The 20,869-nt window shown below is 35.5% G+C and overlaps 1 protein-coding gene across 4 annotated transcripts in view; it reads left to right on the forward strand.

Annotated features, from left to right (window-relative positions):
• The window catches only part of ARMC2 (armadillo repeat containing 2), a 68,878-nt gene that overhangs the window by 11,934 nt on the left and 36,075 nt on the right, over positions 1-20,869 (forward strand). For all 4 annotated transcript variants that reach the window (XR_010027073.1, XM_063150980.1, XM_063150979.1 and 1 more), the window contains exons 7-11: positions 8,046-8,116; positions 11,840-11,932; positions 14,738-14,916; positions 16,192-16,294; positions 18,674-18,894. Coding sequence is in view for 3 of the 4 variants with exons in the window: in XM_063150980.1 (XP_063007050.1) it covers positions 8,046-8,116; positions 11,840-11,932; positions 14,738-14,916; positions 16,192-16,294; positions 18,674-18,894 (667 nt within the window). In the remaining variant the exon portion in view is untranslated. The remainder of the gene's footprint in view (positions 1-8,045; positions 8,117-11,839; positions 11,933-14,737; positions 14,917-16,191; positions 16,295-18,673; positions 18,895-20,869) is intronic.

Here is a 20,869-nt window from a genome sequence, read left to right on the forward strand (position 1 = left end):
CACTTAGATTCAGGTCAATATAATTGGTCTCTAAATCTGGGAGATCTAGGTCTTGAGAGTCCTTAATACCAATTGAATTGCAATTCTGGAATGGGAAAGTGTGCCATGCAAAGGGTAGAGAAGAAATGTCAGTTCAGTCTAGGTAGACCTGTAGTAACAATGGATTTAAATTTATTTTCTGTTTAGAAATGCAGTGTGTATTCAAGATTCAAGTTAGGAAGATGATGAGGGTGTGGTTTTCAGACTCAAATATATTTAGGCTAATGTTGTAGATATTTTTTATGGTTAGAATTAGACTGTCAGTTGTCTGGTTGCCTAAAGATACTCTGCCCAAATAGATACTGTTAATATTTTCAATATTAGACAGAATATGCAAAGACTATGAAGAATAAAAAGGATAAGGATTGAAGTTTTTCATCAACCTTGATTATTATTTTAAGTCATACTGTTTAACATGTGCATGAGGTTCTCCATCAACAGCCTGGGTAAATAAGAAATGCTGTATTTTTTATCGCTGGAGTTGTCATAAGAAATGAGTGAGCTATTCCCATGATTGTGTTTACAGGATTGTTATTTACTCATCTTTAGGATGACTCAGAGAGTTGGTCTATTTGTCAATATATTTTTACAAATTATGTTGTCTTTCTACTAGTTATATTTTCTCATATCAGTGGTATCAGTTATGCACTTGATTATAGTTTTCACTCCCTTTGTTTTTTTCCTCTTCTTATTATGTTCCTTATAACCCTCTGCAGTTCCTGAAATAATTTCAGGACATCTATATTACCAGGTTTTAGATTATTTTCATGCTTTTGAGAAGTTTTGTGGATGAGAAGTAAAACTGACTCAAATTGTGTGTAATTGGCTTAATACTTTATTTTATATCTCTTTTAGCTGTCTGCCAGTAATTTTTTCTCCATTGTTTTTTTGAAAAAGAAAATAGTCTTTAAAAATTGAGCTATTATCCTGTTTTTTGTTTGGTTTTTTTTTTTCTTTGAGGCTTATTTCCAGATTCTGTTTATCTGTCTTGTTTGTCCCTCAGATGACATCACAGAATGGAAGATTCTGTGGTAACTGAGTAAAATAGGGACAGATTCTCTTAAGTGGCTCAGTGAAGGTCATTTCTTTGTCTAAAAGTATAGAGTGCTTTTCAAGTGCTAAGTTATGGTCAGGAAGGAATCAGTTGGTTTGCAATAAAAAACATATTCCCTACTATTCAAATAATGAAAGGCAATACCAGAAACTAATTCTGATGTCCTTCTGGCAACATGAAATATCTGGATAGTATAATGAAATTGGAATAAAGGGATTAATGAGAAATGCAAATGTTAATTGGTGTGTGGAAAAATTAATTTCTGTGAGAGTAAATGAAAAAACTAAATACTAATTTTTCTCATTTTGCCAAAAGCTAAAAACACTTCCTACTAGTTGCTTTGGCAAAAATACTGGAATGTTGTTTATACTTCCTTTCAAAGTCTACAGGGCAATGTCTTGTTGTTAACATCAGTAATTTTGGTTTAGAGTTAGAACTCTAGTTTCTTGATCACTAAACACTTACAGCAGAGGAATCATGGTAGCAGGGGATTGTGTTCTGAAGCAGTGGCTCCTAAAAGCATTGTGTAAATGAACCTGCTCTGAGAAGGTCCATAGCCGTTTCACTTGCTGCAGCTCCACATCTGACTCCTCCCCTTCTTCACCTTGGGCCTCTTGCACCGCTTTGTCCCTTGCTGCTGACTCAGGGTTTGCTCCATTGTCCTTAGTACCCTAATTCCCAGGATCACCATTAGCTCCTTTAACTTTCCCTGGAGCTGCTGTTGTTCTTTTGGAGACAGCTGCTGAGTTAGGCTGTGCCCTGATAAACTTGCCCCAGAGCCCTGGGTATCTTTGCGTGGTGCTCCACAGTGCTAAGAGATCTCTCGGGCTGTTCATGAGACCACAGTTCTGAATAATTTTTTTTAAAGTGCTGACAGTCAGTAGGTAAAGAACCCATTGGCTGATATACCAGAGGGTTGTCCAGAGGAGCCTCAGCAGGCTGGAGAAATGGTTTGACAGGAACGTGATGCAGTTTAACAAAGACAAGTGCAAAGTCCTGCATCTGGGCAGGAACAACCCCGGGCACTATTATATACTGGGAGTGATCCAGCTGGGAGGCAGCTTTGCAGAAAAACACCTAGAGGTCCTGATGTACAAGTTCAGGATAAAAGCTCAGGATGGGAGAGACCTCAGAAGATGATCTGGCCTGATCTTTTGTGGAAAAGAGAGTAGATGAGATTTTCCAGCAAGCTGTTCATTTGTGTCTTGAAAACCTCCGCTACACCTTTGCTGCTGGGACCAGCTCCAGGCTCCCCAATGCAATAGAGATGTTGAAATGACTGGAGGGAATCCAGCTGCTAAAATGTGAAGGAATCTTTTGTATAAGGAAAGGCTGAGAGATCTGGAACTGTTTACCGTGGAGAGGAGAAGGCTTGGCAGGAGTTTTTATCAAGATCATTCAATACATGGAGGGAGGGTTAGGGTGCATTGTAGCACCATCATTGACTGTGGGACAAGAGCTCTTCTCCCCCATGGCAAACACTCAAAACAGGAAAAACTATTTACCTGTGATGGTTCTTTTTAAGGATTTATTGGTTGTATATACTTCCACAACACCTCCTTCCAGCTTTTTCCTTTGTAGTCCATACAGAATTGTGAACTTCGGTTGAAAGAGAAGCACTCAGCTGCTTAAATAGCCAAATGATCTTTATCAATATAAGGCATGCCATGCTGGACAGTACTAGCAATAAAAATAAACCCAGATTACAGTGTAAATGTGTAGTCACACTCTGAATATACAGGTGAGTAAAATCTCAAATAACATTCTTTCTAAATGGCCTGTCTGTTTATGGATTATCCAGTCATGGGAACCAAACTCTGAACGAGTCTGGAAGAACACCTTTGTGCCTAGTAGTCATTTTGATACATCTGGCTTGCCTGGATGGGCCCCCAAAATCTGCTTAGCATTGCTTGAAATCTGTTCTTCCTTACACTTAGTAAAATGTCTTGATTTTTGGGTGTAGATACACCATGTCTGGCTTTCCGATGCACACAACATATGTTGGTAAAATGAGATGTTCAGTGCTTGTATTTATGTATAAACAGTCTGCATCTGCTGCAGTGCCTGCACTGTTTTTAGAGCTTTGTGAAAAGTTAGAAGTTGCTCTCCTAGACTTTTGCAGGCCTGAAAACATTGATATATCATGGATCCAAAATAATTTTGTAAAAATTTCAGCCACATTTTTGGCTTTTAAATAAACTAGAAAAAGGAATTTTGTGGGAGCTGAAGGGGATGTAATGAAGGAAAATACAGAGGGGAGAAACTGAATGACTCTGAGGAGAAAGTGGAAGAAAAAAGATTTGTTTACCTTATCAAAATAAAGACCAAATATAAAAGGGCTCTAAGGTTAAACAAACTATCTGGAGCTTAGATTTGCTTCTGAGGAAGTAACTTGAAGATAAGAATGGTGGTTCTATAGATATAGAAAGGGCTCTGCAGTTACAGATGTGTAGAAATCATGTACCCATAATTAGAGTTCTTCGGCTTAATAAAAAGGGCGTGTTTAAAAATGGAAAAGAAATCTGTTTCCAGACATCAGATCGTGTCTACAGTCTAGAGTTTCCTTACAGCATTTACTCAGGGCATGCTATGCACAGTCTGTGTGTTAGTAGCTCTATGCCTTTTTAAGAATCTGTTCAGGTTCTAGTTTACATGGGATATTCCCAATTCCTGTCTCTACTTTAGGAGAGAGTCCATAGATCTATTTTGCATGGGTACAAAAGGAGAGGTTCATAACATCTGGATGAGCAAAGTTGTGTGAGGCCTTGGCACTTGCAGAAGGAGATACTATGGTGCTTATGATGTTTTCTATCCCTGCTGTCCTAATTTTTTTCTCATTCCCCTTTATTCCTGCTCTTCCCTTTGAAAAGTAACCTGTATATTTTTCATTCTTTATTACGCTATCTCAATTACTGTGCTCCTCTGTTCTTCTCCCACTTTATCTAGTTTTGACTCCCAAAGCTGTGAGGATATATAAGATGTTACAGGATGCTTTGAGGAGGATACAGGATACTGTGAGGAGAGGGTAATGTCAAGAGGGAATGTCTTGAAGCTGGACAATTCAGAAAAGATGGTCATGTTCTCTTTTTGTTCTAGTTGAGCTTTGCTACCTTGCTGACCACAGGTGCTTGATAGATACAATTCTGTAGAGAAGCATTAACTTGTTAGTGTTAGACCATATGTCCTTCTTAACTGGTAACTAAATAATCAGGGGTACCAGCCATACATCTCTACCAATAATTAATTAAACAAAGGAGTAAGCCTCTGGCTTGGTGGCTATCTGCAGTGTCATTGGTTATATCAATACAATGAAGCTATTTTTAATTACCTCCCTATTTTTAATACACACAGGTAGTCTGCTTATCTGTGCCCTGTACTCAGGCATTTGTCAAGGAAAATATCACCTTTCCTGGGCCAAAATTGTAGCAGGGGTGATGGTAAGGGTCTAAATCTGTGGGATAGTGTGAGACAAAATTCAGGCCCAATGCCAGGATTTTGGGTAGGGAGGTAGTCAGATTCTCAGATGTTTAAGGTGCAGTATGAGGAAGGAGCCCAAGCACTGTTCCTTCATTGGGACCTTACTTTCACATTTGTGATTCAAACCTTGCTGTTGTGTGCAGCTTCTTTGGAGATTACTAGTTCAATTCTTTGCCTCTGGGATATAGTTCATAGAAATGTAGTTTTCCCTGGAATACCATGGAAGGGTGAGAGTTTGCAGGTGTACTATAAGCAAGAGGCTCAAGGCAAGAACAAGCAAGTAAATTTCTAAACATGCAGAATTGCTTAATAAATGCAGCTTTCACTTAATTATCCATTCTTTCACCAGAGGAAAATACTGAACATGTGTTGGGTCTGAGCAGTTGGCTGCTGCTGAGCAGCACTTCACAGCATCAGTCCTGTCTCTCCACCTTCAGCCTGGCACCGGTAGGCTTAGGGTGGGCAAGGTGTTTTGAGGGGACATAACCAGGACAGCTAGACAAAAGGGATTCCATAGTGTATGATGTCTGCTCAGCAGTGAAAGTTAAGACAAAAGAAGTGAGGGGGTGTTTATTGTTATGAGGTTTGTCCTCCAGAGCAATCAGTGCATGCTCAAGCCCTACTTCCTTGGAAATGGCTGGACATTGCTTTTGGTGGGAAGTTGAGCATAAATCTTTTGTTTTTCTTTCCTTCTGCAAGTGGCCTTTGCTTTTGTTTTATTAAACTGTTTTTGTCTTGGCCCGTGGGTTTTTCGCCATCTTGTTTCTACCCTTGGTCCTGCTGAGGGGGGGAGTGAAAAGAGTGGTGTGATTGGGCACCTGGCATCTGTCCAAGGTCAACCCACCTCACCACACTACTCCAGTACTGGCTCACTTTCTTTTTGGAAGTCCTCACACTCTGTGTACATTTAAGAGAGCAGTGTTCTTCATTGATGCTACTATGATTTCTTTTATATGAGAAGGACAAAAATGATCCAGTTGCCAAGTTCCTTTTCTTCTGTAAATCATCAGAGCCTCTGTCAGTTGATTTCTTGATGAGGCCCTTATCAGACGATCAGATTTCTGCCAATTGACTTTGTTTCCAAGGCAACCACTCTCTTGACAAGCCAGTTCCCTTCAATAGTAGGTGACTTATTTTTTATAATAGGTTGATCATATTTTAACTGCATTGTTCTTAATAAGGTACTTCTATTTAAATTTCAATCCTAAATGAAAATGTAAAGATAACAAACCAAAAGGCTGTGTAACTAAAATGAAGTTGACAGAGTGGTAAAGACACGTAAAGGGATTTTATAATCTCTCACCGAATTCCTAAATTGTACATATTCCCTAAAGATAAGCCTGCCCATGAACCATTCCCAATTATATAGGTATTCAGTGTATTCATTTTCTGAAAATAATGGAAGTTTGGGTGACTTATGAGGATGTTCCCCAAAAGCATACATGGTTCTACTGCTGGTATTCACAGAACAATTTGCTTTCCTACTAATTTAAGTCTCTAAACTGGTGATACTGGTGTTGATACTGGTGTTTAAAAAACAACAGATTCCAGCCCAAACTTCTTTTCATGCACAATTGACATGATCTTACTCTACATCTCACACATGTGGTGTTTCTCTCTGGTAAGTTAACTCATCCTTTGCTTCAGTGGCTTTTTATATTAATTTGCTTTTCCTTCCAGCAAAACTCATAGGATTGTCTTTGTTGAGTTTCTTGGATTCACCCTGGATTTACATTTTCAGGGAAGAGGCACAGAGAGGATATAGTTACAAAACACTTTCTCTGAGGAAAGCAAATTCTAACATCTGTATTCATATAGGCATGTAGTATCATCATGCCTACACACACAATTCTGAAGGTACTGATTTCTGAAGGTAGCTATGTTTACGGTGACTGAAGTTTTTCTCTTGCTTATCTAGTAAGTTTTCAAGTTGTAGTCTTGATTTCACAGATGGCTGAAACTTGTAGAAATATTTCTGAAACTTTTGAAGTTTGTAGGACAAGGCATTCACAGAAATGGAATCAAATTTTTATTTCTACCAATACATTGAACTGTCTGTAATGGGTGCACTAAGCTCCTTCTTTCTTAGACATGTCAGACAATTTTAGAGACGCAAACACTTGCCTTTTGTATTTTATAAAGTAGTGCTTCCTCAGAGGAGTAGAAATTGCTATATGTGAGTTGAAATAATTTCAAGATAGTTTGTGTAAGCATTTGGATTTTGGAGCACTTAAATCCTCATGCTGTAAAAATAAAGCACTGTTCATTCTTAGCCGTAATGAAGCAACTGGTCCTCTGTGATGTGATTGCTTGGGAAATTTCTCACTGACCACAGTGAGCTATCCAGTCCTTTTTGCAGGGAACTGATCTTGCAAGAGCTTTGTCTTTTATTTTGTCTCCATCTGCTGATAGGATAACTTACATCTTCTGTCTGGACTGACAGACAGGATTTAGGCACCAATCCAGCAAACTACTTAAACAACAGTTTAGTTTTAAGCCTTAGAATAACTAAATTACTCGGTTAAAAAAAAATGAAGTAACATTGCTAGCACACTACTGTCATCTTTAGAATGGAGTTCGGGAGATTAGGTTGTATTGGTACATGAACTTTAAATGCAATAAGAAGTGTTAAATTAAACATACATTGAGAATAGAAAACATAGATTAAGACTTTTCTCTTTAGTACAGGAGAAAAGATTCCAGTTTGATAGCAGGGAGTCTACATCTTGTATATTTCTTTTAGATCAGTGCTGCTTGAGTGTGTAGCTAGGCAAACTATTTATTTATAATAAATAAATAAATTTATTATAGATGTATGTAGTAGTTTCCTCTGTCCAAAGAAAGACTGACCATAAAATCAGCAGGAATTATGGCATTACTTTGTAGAACAATAGAAATGGCAACATACCTGTTGTTGTACTGACAGAACTAGTGATCACTACACAGTTAGCAATAATTCACTGGCACACCCAGAAGTTCTAATATATACTTTAAAGGTTACTCAGGTGTTTGTTTCTTTGAAAGATCTTCTCGTTAAATATTATAAAAGTGATAATCCTGTCAGAAAAAAAAACCTGTCCTTGTGAATGGATGAACTTATATTTTTAAGGTAATTGAGTTTTATATTAATGTAGTGAAGCTGATGGTAAAATAGAAATCGTCTCTTTCTGAATTTAGTTTGGTTCATCTTTCATTTTATTGAGCTAGCAGAAGTGCTTCGTTTTTGTGTTCCATAAGGGTGACCTCTTGTGGTGTGAATATGTCAGTATTTCTGAAGGAGCTTTCTGTAATACATATGGGCGGAGGTTGTATTTACATGTAACTTTTAATGAACAGCTAACTTACTAACTTAGTAAAATAACATCATCTTTTCCAATTAGTTATTAATATGCACAACTCAATGCATGTGAAAGAGCAAGCAATATGAGCACAATTTTCTGATAATGCTTTTGTGTGTTCATACTGCATCTTTTAGTGACCAGATAGAAGAGCCTGGAAAAAAGTCATCACAGCTGAGGACTTCAGGCCAGAAGAGAAGAGTAACAGGTACAAGGGATTTCATCTCCATTCAAAAAATGTGAAATGCAGTCAAATAGAATTAATGTAATTCTTGTGATTTGCCAGTATTGTTCTTTATTATTCACTGAACAATATTTTTTGGTTTTCTAGATATATTGGATTTTCTTACTGTTCTTAGTGAAGAGAAACAATATTCAAGAGATCTTCACTCTAAATATATCTTGGTATTTTCTATTTGCTTTTCCCATATCTAGGCTTAAGAATCTGCCAATTCATTAATACCTTATTTGCCCATCACTTTTTGTAATCTGTCACAGTTGCACAGAAACTAATAAAATTATGCCAGCCTGTATTATCTGAAGAAACAGATTTTGGATTGCTCTGTAGGGATACATTTTGCTAATTTTACATAACAGACTTTAATAATATTTCCTCATAGCTGGCGCATTTCATACATCACAAGTGCATATTTGAGAGTCTGGTATGGAAACCTGAACTTTCTACTGTGCTGTTATTGTGCTTTATTACTATTTTTCTGGAAACGAGAAATTCTATTATTCTAGATCGTTCTGGCAAAAGCTGTACTGTGCTCTGCTCTTATTTCTTTCTGAGGAGCAGAGAGTAATTAGAGTAATTACCATGTCATGCAAGTTAGTACACTTACAAGCCTTTTAATTTGTTTGTGCTATTTTACTGGTGTTACTGAAAATATAAAGTGTGTTTTTAGGATTATTTCTTTTTAAATCTACTTTTTTAACATTATGTAGCTTCCTTAGTTTGTGCCTGCTTCATCTTTTGTCCCACAGTAAAGAAGGGGATGGCACCAAGAATTATCCATCATTTCTTCTCTACAATGGGATTCTGGGTGGAGTGTTCATTTACAAATTATTTCTATTTTCTGATATGAATTGTGTTTATGCTTTGACATTTTAGAGAGGAGGTAGACTGTTTTAATATTGATCTATTCGTGGCCACTCAGTATTCAGTGCAAAGGCTAAACATTATAAGTCAGGCAGTACTCAGCTTTCAAAGCTCAGTGTTGCTAAGGCTCTTGTATTTACATGCTAAAAACAGCAACCAATAAATGTAGACTGATTAGTGATTTTTTTTTTGACCAGAATGCAAAGCAGCAGTTAAGACCTATGAAAAACGGAGACAACCAACTTGAACTTGCTGCATTTTTTTGCCTTGACTATTTTTTCTGTTGAATTGTGGTTTGCTCTGTTAGAAAGTTCTGGACAGCTTCTGCAATATTTTAAATGTAGCTAGTACCCTAACTTTTCATCAGCAGCTTAAAAAATCTCCCAGGACTGAGACACGATTTAGTAATGTTGCTTTACTTTAGAGTCGTGTATTGTCTGGTCATTCTTACTTGTTTAGTAAAAGCTGATTATCTTCTTTTTTATTTAGGTATAAGAGATAATTAAATTTAGATATAAGGGATACCTTATTTAGATATAAGGTATAATTATTTTTTTTTTAATTATGCCACTATGACTTTCAGTTTGCTGTATTCTTCTGATGAACAAGTGAAGCAGAGCAGTACAAAAAAGCATCTGTTCTTTTCATTCTGAACTGAAAATTAAATGGATTTGGTAATTTTTTTTAAAGTGAGAAGTTTGTCTCTGTCTGCAAATGCATGCCCAAAGTTTTCTATTTCTTGACTAATGAAGTTAAGTATATGTGTAGTTAAAAAGTCAGTTCCATCTTTCAGTTTAGGAGAGGAAGCTACAGATAGAAAATAAAAGAAATAATTGAGTCAACATGTGGGTTTTATGGCAGGAAGGAAGTGTGCACACTACTGTAGTGTTCTTATTTCAGCTGTACTTTTACATTATCCAGAGCAGAATTTTCACTTCATTGGAAACACTGCATAGTGTTTTATGAATTATGCCACTCATCAATTTAAATAAGATGATCAGCTCATTTGATCTTGAAAATAAAAATGCCATGCAAAATAATAAGAAGAATAATATTTGCTAATAACATGCACTTTTATATCTAATATGTATATATCAAATATAGTGTATTACTTTTTAATCTTTTGAAATAGGTATATTTGATAGATTAATTGTGTGTAAAATGTAGGTAGACAGTTAATATAGACCAAAAAACTAGTCCTTTGGTTATTTTCTAAAGAGCAAGTTTTTAAAATGCAAAGTTTTAAATTGTTTTACTGTTCCAAGTAATGCCAGTACGCAGTCACTGTTTTAAGGTCTGAGATACTGTTCTTGTGATGCAAACCTCTTATTATTGGTGTTCTCAGGTAGAATAGTAGTTTTTGTGTTCCTTCATATTTCTGTTAGGAATTCACATTGTCCTTTAAATGCAAGAGCTAGTAATGAACAACAGGAGACATTTTCAGACAAATCCATTACTTAAATAAATGTGTATAATCCAGTCTTAATGGCTTTCTTATTTAGTAGAGTTGTGTGGCTTTTATTTCCCTATTTAAAAAACCTCAAAGTAAAAACAAATCAACAAACCAGACCCTGTTTTTATAACAACTTTGCTTGCCTGCAAGATAAAGAGCTTAACCCAATATTGAACTCCAAACATATGCCTACATGCACCCTGTAAGCAACTGTTAGATCCTTGACATCTTGAGTTTCACAGAAGCTCTGGCTCTCTATCTGTAGTGGCCCAATGGCCAAGGCCAGAATTTTGTCACTTCACAAAGTACTAGGTGGAGGTGTAAAGGATGTTCAGCATGTCAGAATAATTCCCACTGATACTGCATCCATATGAAAGTGAATCCTTGATTTCATTTTTTAATAAACTGTGTTTTCACCATCTTCCTTGTCCAATCTGAAAACGGATCCATGCTCCCAGTCTTGTTCCCAGAAAAATTCTAGTCCACTGGTTTTCAGGTCTGCCAACTTTTGCCTTGATGTCTGTGATACAATTTTTTTTGGTATTTTCTTTTTGAAGCCAAGTAAAAAAAGCTTAAATATTTTTAAAATTCCCTTTGTGAAGTAAACAAGGTTTCTGATAATGGAAAGTAGCTTTTCCTGAGTCACGGGGGTATTTGGCTGAGAGCAGCCAAGAACAGTGGGAGTTGGTTTTCTTCAAGATTTCTGACATGTTTTTTTGGAGGCAAAATATCTTTCACATATCTATAGTTTACTACTCATTTCAGGGGTTGCCGTGTTACAAACTGCTGAATGCAATGAAGAATAGGAATAAACATACATTTTATAAAAGTTTAGTCATGAATTTTGCAAAACTAATTGCATGAAGTAGTTAGAATTGCTAACAGGATGTAATAACTAACAGGACTTTTCCCTGACTGACCAGTCAGTTAATCAAGCTTAGTGTTATATCATGCACATGTACTAGATAAAATTCTGCAATCCTAGAGGATTGTCTCTAGTATGCATTTATTTTGAACAAATAATAAGCTGTCACGTGAACACAGAGCTGAGAAGTAGTAGGACACTTTGATGTTTAGATAGTCATTACCCTCCAATTCAGTGATCAAATGAACCATTAATGTCAGCAAACAAAAGCTTTACAATACAGCTTTACGTATCAAACCACTTATCCATCTAGTTTTGTTTGAAATGTTCGTTTTTGAGAACATGTAAATAGAAAGAAAATCTTTAATTCATAGAATAACCCAGAATATAGCAAAATGTGACATTTTTAGATTTTTTTCTGACTAATGAATAAAGTATTTGTAGTTATTTATTATTGTAGAAAATGAAACCTTCACTGAATGTGTGCTTTTGTTTTGAATGTATTTTGAAGGCTTAACAGATGAAACAAGAATAAATGAATGGGAAGAGGAAGATTTCTTTTGGCATACAAGGATTCTACCAATTCTGCGTGAACTGGAAAAAAGTGGGTAACACTGCTCTGAAAGGGTGTGTTTTCTGTACTGCTTCTTGCAGGAAGCATGGGACTCATTTTTGTTTACTACAAAATAATAACAGTAATTGGAGTATGTGGCCTTTTATGCTTCTATATGTTCAGTGACTTCACAGTGTAAAACTGGCCTGGGCAGTCTAGGTGGCCCTGCTTGAGCACAGGGGTTGTACCAGATGACTTTCAGAGGTCATTTCTAACTTCACCCATTCTGTGATCCTGTAAAAAACCCCAGAACTGGTTTAGTGTGAACCTTGTCTGATTAATTACCTTATTTTAGACAACATAGCTCTGCAAGCTTAGCAGTCAGCGTTGAGCTAATAATTTTAAGAATAAGTACTGCACAATTCACTGCTTTAACCATAGACTGTATTGAAGGTCTCAATCCATTTTAAAAAACTAAGGAAATCTTAATGAAAATTTCCACTTGTGATTAAAGTGTTAGATGTGCCAGAAAAGTATGTAATGAGTCAGAATACTGAAGCAAAATTGAGTAAATTAAGTATAGTTTGAAAGGTTAAACTCTGGAATCTATTTTGCATTGAAAAAGTTGTTCAGTTGCCTTCTGTAGACACTGTATTTATTTGAATGATGAGAATATAGAAAGTAGATTTGTTTTTACAAGTAATTCTGTTTTACAGGATCTTTAGCAGTGTTTGTGATAGCATGATACAGGTTAGAACTTTTTTTGCACAGTTTTACAGATGTTCATGAGTATGAAACACCTGTACACTGCTAAGTGATTCCTAATATTTGTAATTGTTTAAAAAAGACAGGATTCTCATTCCCACGTCTGTCACTGATGTATAGAAAACAGTGATCAGGAAATTTGAAAACAACTATGTAACTTCACATTTTCCTTGCTTAATGCCAAGATTGTCAAATATCAGCCACTGAGTTACAGTCTTGCATGGTGAGGTGTTCTTTATTTGTAAGCAAAATAAAATTTAGAGGTAAAATCTAATCATGTCTTTCCCTTGTCATGAATGTAGCTAAGGAAAATCGGTTTTCATGCCCCTATTCCTCAGTCTTCACTTGATTTGGTTAGTGTATTGGGGTTTTTCTAGCTTTTATAAGAACCTGATTATGGCCTATTTTATCTAATAATAGATGACATTATCTAATGATACCTTCTCACCAGCTGATTGAATGTAGTACTACATATATATGCATTCAGACCTGAGTTTTGCTACTTCTTGAATATTAACACAAATTGTAACTGAATTGCATCATTGCCTCCTGCAACTGTGTGATATATTGCTTTCTTTAGACTGTTTACTGCATAATTCTTATGAATATTAGAATTCCATAATTGAGATGCTTTGAGTGGGTCTGTTGGTAATTTAATATTTTTTAATTTTGTATACAGTCATTTGCTTTGTACCTTTTAGCTAATTCCCTGCACATGAACCTAGGTCACATTTATTTCATATATTAATAGAGAAGCCTTTTTCTTCACCTTCCTGATGCAGAAGTATTTGCAGAAGCCTTTCCATGCAAAAACAAATCTGGAATTAGCCTGGAACTTATTTATTGCCTAAATTCTTCTGAATATGATGTGCTTGAGTTGTTTATAATGTGACAAAAAAACCCTTAAGTCTCTTTTTCTAGAGGAACAAATAATTAATTTTGTTACCTTCCAATATTCAGGAGGTTAAGCTTTAAAATGCCCCATGGGATGAGTGATGAATAATTTTTGTTGTTAATTTTGATGAAATGGAGTGTAAGACCTTTCAGTTTTGGTTCCTTGCCACTCCTGTTTAACAGCTTACTGAAGCAGAGCGTTTAGAATCATGCTAAATTTTGTTAAATTTTCTTCATGATGGGAGTAGAAATGGAATAGTCATTGCTGTTCCTTGAGTGTGATGATTGCAAATTGAGAGCTTCCAGGCACTTCTCATCCTGAGAGATCAGTCCTTGAATCTGCCTACAGGGTAGGGGCCTCAGACATGTTTCATCGAAAGTGCTTTGCCTCCTTGAATATGACTTTATTTCAGCTGTGAAGTGCACCCTGAGTAAATGCAGAGGTTATACTGCCAGTTCATGTGGATTTACATGGGGATTTGTAAGTGTCACCTTATGGACTTGGCAAATGTAAGAAAATCTTTCAAAAAATCTAACTGTTCAATTTTAAAAATAGACAAGACTTCTCCTTTTCTCTGTAAACATATTCATGATTCCATTATGTTGAGATGCAGTTTTTGCAATTCTGTTTTATTTTTGTATATTTTAAACAGAGTCTCAGGGACTTGAGTGAGGAACTAGATCAGTTTTTTGTCAATAGGATAACATTCCACTCAAATATGTCTTGCGCCTCTACATTGAAGAGTTCTAGCAAGTTTTTACATTCACTTTTTTTTAATCCCAGCAAGGTTTGATATATAAAGTCAGGTATATGGGGAGAAAAATGCTCATTAATGATCCCTTTTACACATCTAATGTTTGGTGGAGTGCTTTGAAGAATGTTCTCAGAGATACAGTTTCCTGATAGACATTTGGTCAATCTGATTATTAAGCATCAAAGGTGAATTTCATTTTAGCTGTAGGTATTATTTTGGCTAAATGATTTCTCAGCTTGAGTCTCCTTTTTTGACAATGCAGAATAAAATTATTTCTGGGTATCACATTAGCATGTGAAGACATTTATTTGGTATCTCATTTTTGTTGTTGTGCAACCTGTTATTTATTTTGTTCTTCTGTGTCTTCATGGATTGAGATGCTCTGGATAAAGTGGCACTGATAATTAGGTTTTTTTTTCTCTCCTTTCCTGCACCCTTCAAGGAGAAGACAATATAGAACACCTTTGTCTAGCTTGTACCAAGCTCCATCAAGCATTGGGTGATGGAAATATGCTTGGAAAAAGATTTAAAAGAAGAAACATCCTTCTGAAGACATTATATAAACTTGTAGACATTGATTCAGATCCACTTTCCCTGAAGCTGGCAAAGATTATTCTGGCTGTAAGTGTTTTGAAATGCTCTTTGGTAAAATGCAGAGCTCAAAATCATGAATTACAACTTGCATTTAATTTTTCGTTTCATACTTGTAAACTGTGTCTAAACTAACTCTTTCCTAAGTACAGTTTGCTTCCTCAGGGATACTAGTCTCCTGTACATCTACATCAGCACTTGTAGCTTATTTTCTGTAGAGAAGTTACATCTGGGGGAGGAAGGAGGGGCACAAAATAGAATAGTTGGTGTATAGTGGCAGGAATATTGTATAGCCATGAAAAAGACACAGTGTTCTAAACTGGGGTACATGTGCAGGGATTTAAAAAATCCAATGATTATAAAATGTACACATGGAAATGAGGCTTTGTTTTTGAATAATATCTTGATCTTATTCTGAAAATACCAAAGTGGAGGGTTTTTTTTTGAAGGTGAGTGAATGTAAATAATCTTTTGCATTAATATTTCTGGTTAAAACTCTCAATTAAATGTTGTGCTTCAGAACTTCTGTTCTGCAAAGCATGTATGGACAGTCACTGGTGGAAGGATGCCCACTAACATTGTGTTGTAGGCATGTGGGTAATGTGTATGTGTGTTGAGGGAGTCGTGTTCTCCTATAAGGCAGTGTAAGTTATGTTATTGAGAAGATACACTTACATACTCAGATACCACAGAGATGTTAAGTGGTACTTATTAAAAAGAAAGGTTCCTTTACAGACATTTTTCTGTGTAATCTTCCAAAAAGCATGAACCTAGAAGAAATTACCCTTGAAGTGTAGAGAAAAGGAAGAGAGATGTCATTGTATTTTTACCACCCTTCCTTCCCTTTCACAATCTCTCATCATAAGATCATGTTTTCTGACAGCTGAGGGTAAATTTCATTGTGACATGTACTGTTGTACTGGAGGTCTTTGTTGGTAGGGCTATAGATGCCAAACCACTGATTTCCATACAGAATTACTTTGTAAGGGAATTGTAGAAAAAAATCCTGCAAGTTATTGATATACTACCTGTTTATATTAATACATTAAAAGTTTAAAACTGTTATTTTAAAGCCAGCACAGTTTGCTAAATAGAGTTTAAAATACCTGAGTTTCAGGTTATTTCAGTTTCCTTTAATTCTGCATATATCTTCAGTTTGTTTTAATGTATTGTTAGGATTTAAGCTCTAATTTAATAGTTCTGTGAGAGTACAAGTGTGCCATGGTGTCTGAACTTGTAGAATGTTAGATGTGTTTTTGTATGCAGATCTTAGTTGTGATTTTATGTCTTTCAATTTCTTTGCAGATGAAAGTAGATGGAAAAAATCTTGTTAGTGTTTGCAAGCTAGCATTTAAAATTTGTAGGAATGAAAACAATTATTTCATCATTCAAAATGATACATTGTTGGGTATGTATTTTTTCTTATCTTTAAGTTGGATGTTGAAATTCAACAGTTAACGTTGTTTGTCTTTGAAAAAACATTTTCAGAATTAAAAATTCTGAAGAAAGACTAAAAATTGCCTGCCTAGGTCAAACTGATGGTTGGTCTAGTCCAGTATTCTGTGTCTAAGTAGTGATGAGGATGAGGAATGCTATTTAGGGGGAGCACAGGAGCCTGTGTGTTTTCTGTGATCTGTTTACCCAGCACTACTCCAGCATCCAGAACTTTTCTGTTCTGTTAGGGACATTGGAAGGTGCATCCCTGCCTAATCCCTTTTTAGTTTCTGTGTCTTTTGTTCATTCGTTTGCCTTTTTGGATTTTCTGATTCTGTCTCCCTCTATGATGTCATAGAACAATTTCCAGAAATTCTCTGTGTGCTATTTTAAATCTATACATTTTTCTTTATCCCCCTGCTTGTAGTTTTGCAGGATTTATAAGAGTTTGTACAGTCAGTTTACCTTTCACCTTGAGGATTTTTTAAAAGGCAGTCTTATCACATATCTCTGTCTTCTTTTCAAGATTGAGGCATCTCAGCCTCTTAGCTCTTTGAGCAGATATTGTGTCATTCAGTTGTTTTAGAAGTCCTTCTCTGTACCTTCTCAAACTCCAGTGGATCCTTCTTGAGATTTATGGAACAAAACTATCTGTAGAATTCAAGCTGTATCTGCACCAAATTTATAGAAATGAGATAATGCTGACTGGTGTTGGCCATCATCAGAGAGGATCTTGAGAATAGTCATTGGTTTTCTTATATTTTTTTATAGCTGCTGCTTCACATTGAGCCAAAGGTTTTGCAGAACTGTCAGCAATGTCTCTAAGATATTTTGTGTTTTTAACAGTGTTTGTGTCATGCACACTCACCGACCCTTTGCAAATATGAGAAATATGAACAAAATGAAAGTGTGCAAATGATACTCAGTATTGATTGAAAGTCATTCCTTTTGTTAAAACCTTAGTGTGTTTTATCAGTGTAGGCCTTGATCTTGCAAGCAGTTATTGCATCTGTATTGGTTAAGGCATGTATGTATATTTTCTTAAATAGTTTAGAGTGTTCATGGTCTTAAAGTTTAGCACACAGTTGTCAGAAATGAAGACATGCCTTTCAGGTGGCAAGGAAAGGACTCACAGGAAACAGAACAGGATTGACTTTGGATACAGAAAAGTACAGTTTTGTAGAGATCAGCATTTGAACAAGTTGCATTTTTCTCTCCTTTCCATCCTCATTCACTTTTCTTTCACTTGCTCTTCTTTCCCTGTATTTTAAAAACTAGTGAAGGAAAGAGCATTGGTAGGTGTTGTTTTATTTGTTTATTCACTCTTTGTGTTTTGGACCCACCTTGTCCCAGAAGAAGATGTGACCCTGGCCTATCATCTTCCCAGATCTCTGTTACAGTCACTGGGTTATAGATTCAATTTTTTTTCCTCTTCTATCCTTGTGAACTGTTTATGTGCAGTACAGCAGGTCCAGTAGAAGAAATAAGTTAATCCCTCATCCCAGAATAGACAACTACTGTTCAAGACCCTGTTTGAAACTGTGCAGAGCAGGAACCTGAAACTCGCATTGCCACAACCCAAGTGATGTAATTGGTGAGGGTGGGAGTTTGGACAAGAACCTAGAGTGTGTACTTCATCCATTTCCTACAGCTTCAGTTTAATGATATAGGAAAATGTTTTTATTCAACTGGAACCGAATAGGAAGCAGAAATAAATAAATAAATATCTCTTTGAATCAGTTATTAGAAGTTTAAAAGTATAATGTTGGTTAGGATTACTCATTTATTTAAGATACCCCACTAAATTCAGAATGTCTCAATTTGACTGCAAAAGATACCTTGACCATGTGTTAACTGTAAATTTGAACATTTCAGATGTCTGACAGTGGTTGCACAAAGCAAAACTTCTATGTCAACTTTACCTACATAAAAAGTAAATCTAAAAAGACTATGAACAGATTTCAAATGTGAGAGTTGAATTGTGCCTTTTAGTGCTCGGTTTGAGATGCTTTAAGACATTTGATTTTTAATGAAGTAGTGGGAAGTACACAAAATTCCAGGCACACACAATCACTTTTGCAAATCTTGACTGAGAATTTCAATGATTCCTGCTATGTGTTTACAGCTTACATTGGTTCTTGAAGTCTAAGAGAACAAAAGTCAGGCCCATTCTCTCATTCATCAATAATTGTTTCTTGGTTTCAGTCCAAATATCCAATTTTTCTAGCCCACTTATTAGAAATGTAAGAGTTCAATCTGAGGGTGTTTTCCAGTTGCTAATCTCTTTAATGACTTGATTGTATCAGATACAAATTTTAATATTAGACTTTCTGAATGATGATTTTCCTTTTAGATTATTTGTTGCAGGTTCTGTGGAATGAAGATCTACAAACAAACCATGAAGCTCTCATCTATTGCATGGCAGCTCTAAAAGTCATGTCTGAAAAGGAAGCACTCCGTTTAAAAATGGTCAGCAAAGGAGCTATTGAAATGTTTCTGGAATTAATGAAGCAGATTAATAACATAAAAGAACATGACACATATTTCTCCAAGCTGGGCCTCTTATTAGTCCAGGTTAGCATTTACTTTTATTTCTAAAAGTATGTACTTCAAGGACAAATTAAAAATTTAATTAGAGGAGATAAGCTAACCCTGTGTGCTACTGACAGAGTTGTACCTATATTTCAATAGTCTTATTTTTAAGAAGTTAAATGAAGTTGTTCAGGAGCTAATGTAATTACCACAGATGTTTGTGTGTAGTCAGTTTTAAAGGCTTTAGAAATTCTGAAGTTAATAGAAATATTTTTATACCTAATAAACCAGTTTCTCATTACTACTTTATTGTGCTGACAGTATTCTGGATACTGTAGTAAACAGATAAAAATATATTCTCTATCTAAATTCTTGAAACTGAAATAGTAAATACAAGCTGGTTCTGCAATACTCTAGTAGATTACAAAAATCTTTTTTATTACAAAAACAACACATTTTATTACAAGAATAATGCATTTCAAAAATGTGTAGGGAAATACAGCTGTGTTTCTTTGACAAAATGTTTTTGAAGAACTGTAATATAAGGAAAAAGTTGTTGCAAAACCAAACACTTTTTGAATCTTTTGAAGGCAGCAGGCTCAACACTATTTTCAAATACAAAGCACCTTGATAAATGGTGGCTATGAAAACTAATCCTTGTCCCTAAAACTTTTTAAACCCATGTATTTTAGAAACACTGTGGGATGGATATTGTATTTACCAGGGATTTGCCAGATAGATTCCTGGCATTTGTTTGGAAGTTACTGACATAATGTTTAGCAAGTGGTTGAATTGTGAACTTTCAGGTACTTCATAGGAAAATACATTGGATAATTTTCTGAGGTAGCTTTTGTACTGGGTTTGTCAGCTAATTATGCCAGATTTCTTTAATTCGCTACTAAATTATAAGCACAGGATTTTATACTTCTTGAAATTATATGAGAAAACAGATAGCCTACATCATCACATTACTATTGGTGATTTTTGTCTGATTTTTAAAATCTTAGTAATAAAACTAATCAGTTTATTTCCAGGATTTTGACTATCTGCCTGATATTCCTTACAATTTTGCAGGAATGTTTTTCTTCCGTTATTTGCCTGGGATAAATTTAGGGTTTTTTAATCAAGGGTTTAATTTGCAAATATTTAAAAGGAAAATGTTGTATTTTATGCTTTCTTTAAAAAATCCCCCATATCTCTGCTTTTTTCAGTACAAATGGAAGTATAGCAAAACTCCTTTTGTACTGTTTGAATAGACTGGCTGTTTCTAAGAAGTTCTTGAGTGTTTTGTGGAGAGGTCAGTACTGACAGCTGTCTCTTATTGAGATTGCTCTTTCACTTGTTTGTGTTCTCTTCTATAATAGTACAGATACTTCGGTTTTCTTCCTCTTGGGAGAAAAGTAGTGATTCCTACTTCTATGGAATTCCTGTGTGACTTTCTCATATTGGTTCCTTCAACAAATCCACGTGCACTACTTCCTTCAAGTGAGTTATTTGATCAGTCATCACAGACAGATGAACGAGTAGTTCTGTTTTAGGGATGGTTGAGGAAAGTTTCTTCTGTGATCCATGTCTTCAGAATAAAGTTTTCATAGCATACTGCATCTTGTAGCAACAGATCAAATAGCCAGTGATGTACAGGAAAAATGCCTTCAGTTATAGAAAGCAAACTATATTGGAGGAGAAAAACCCTTTGAATAGTCTCTGAAGGAAGTTCTGCTATCTCTTAACCTTGGTAACTGAAGTATCCCATTTAGTTGGGACCAGCTCTTCATTCTTTATAATTGCACAATCACCAGATGGCAGTGTTATACATAATCTTGCTAGATCCTTTTTGTGGGAATAAAGTCCCTATCTGGTTTCTTCATTCTTCCACAATGCTTTTTTTGTAGAAGTCATACAATACCAGAATAAAAATGTTAGTATTATTTTTTTTCCCTTAATAGAGGGCATGAAATCAGGGTCAACTTTGATTAATTTTATGTTGCTTAACCTAAAAGTCTGTTAATATTTATAC

The sequence above is a fragment of the Melospiza melodia genome, chromosome 3, assembly GCF_035770615.1.
Source record: "Melospiza melodia melodia isolate bMelMel2 chromosome 3, bMelMel2.pri, whole genome shotgun sequence".
Lineage (NCBI taxonomy): Eukaryota > Metazoa > Chordata > Aves > Passeriformes > Passerellidae > Melospiza > Melospiza melodia.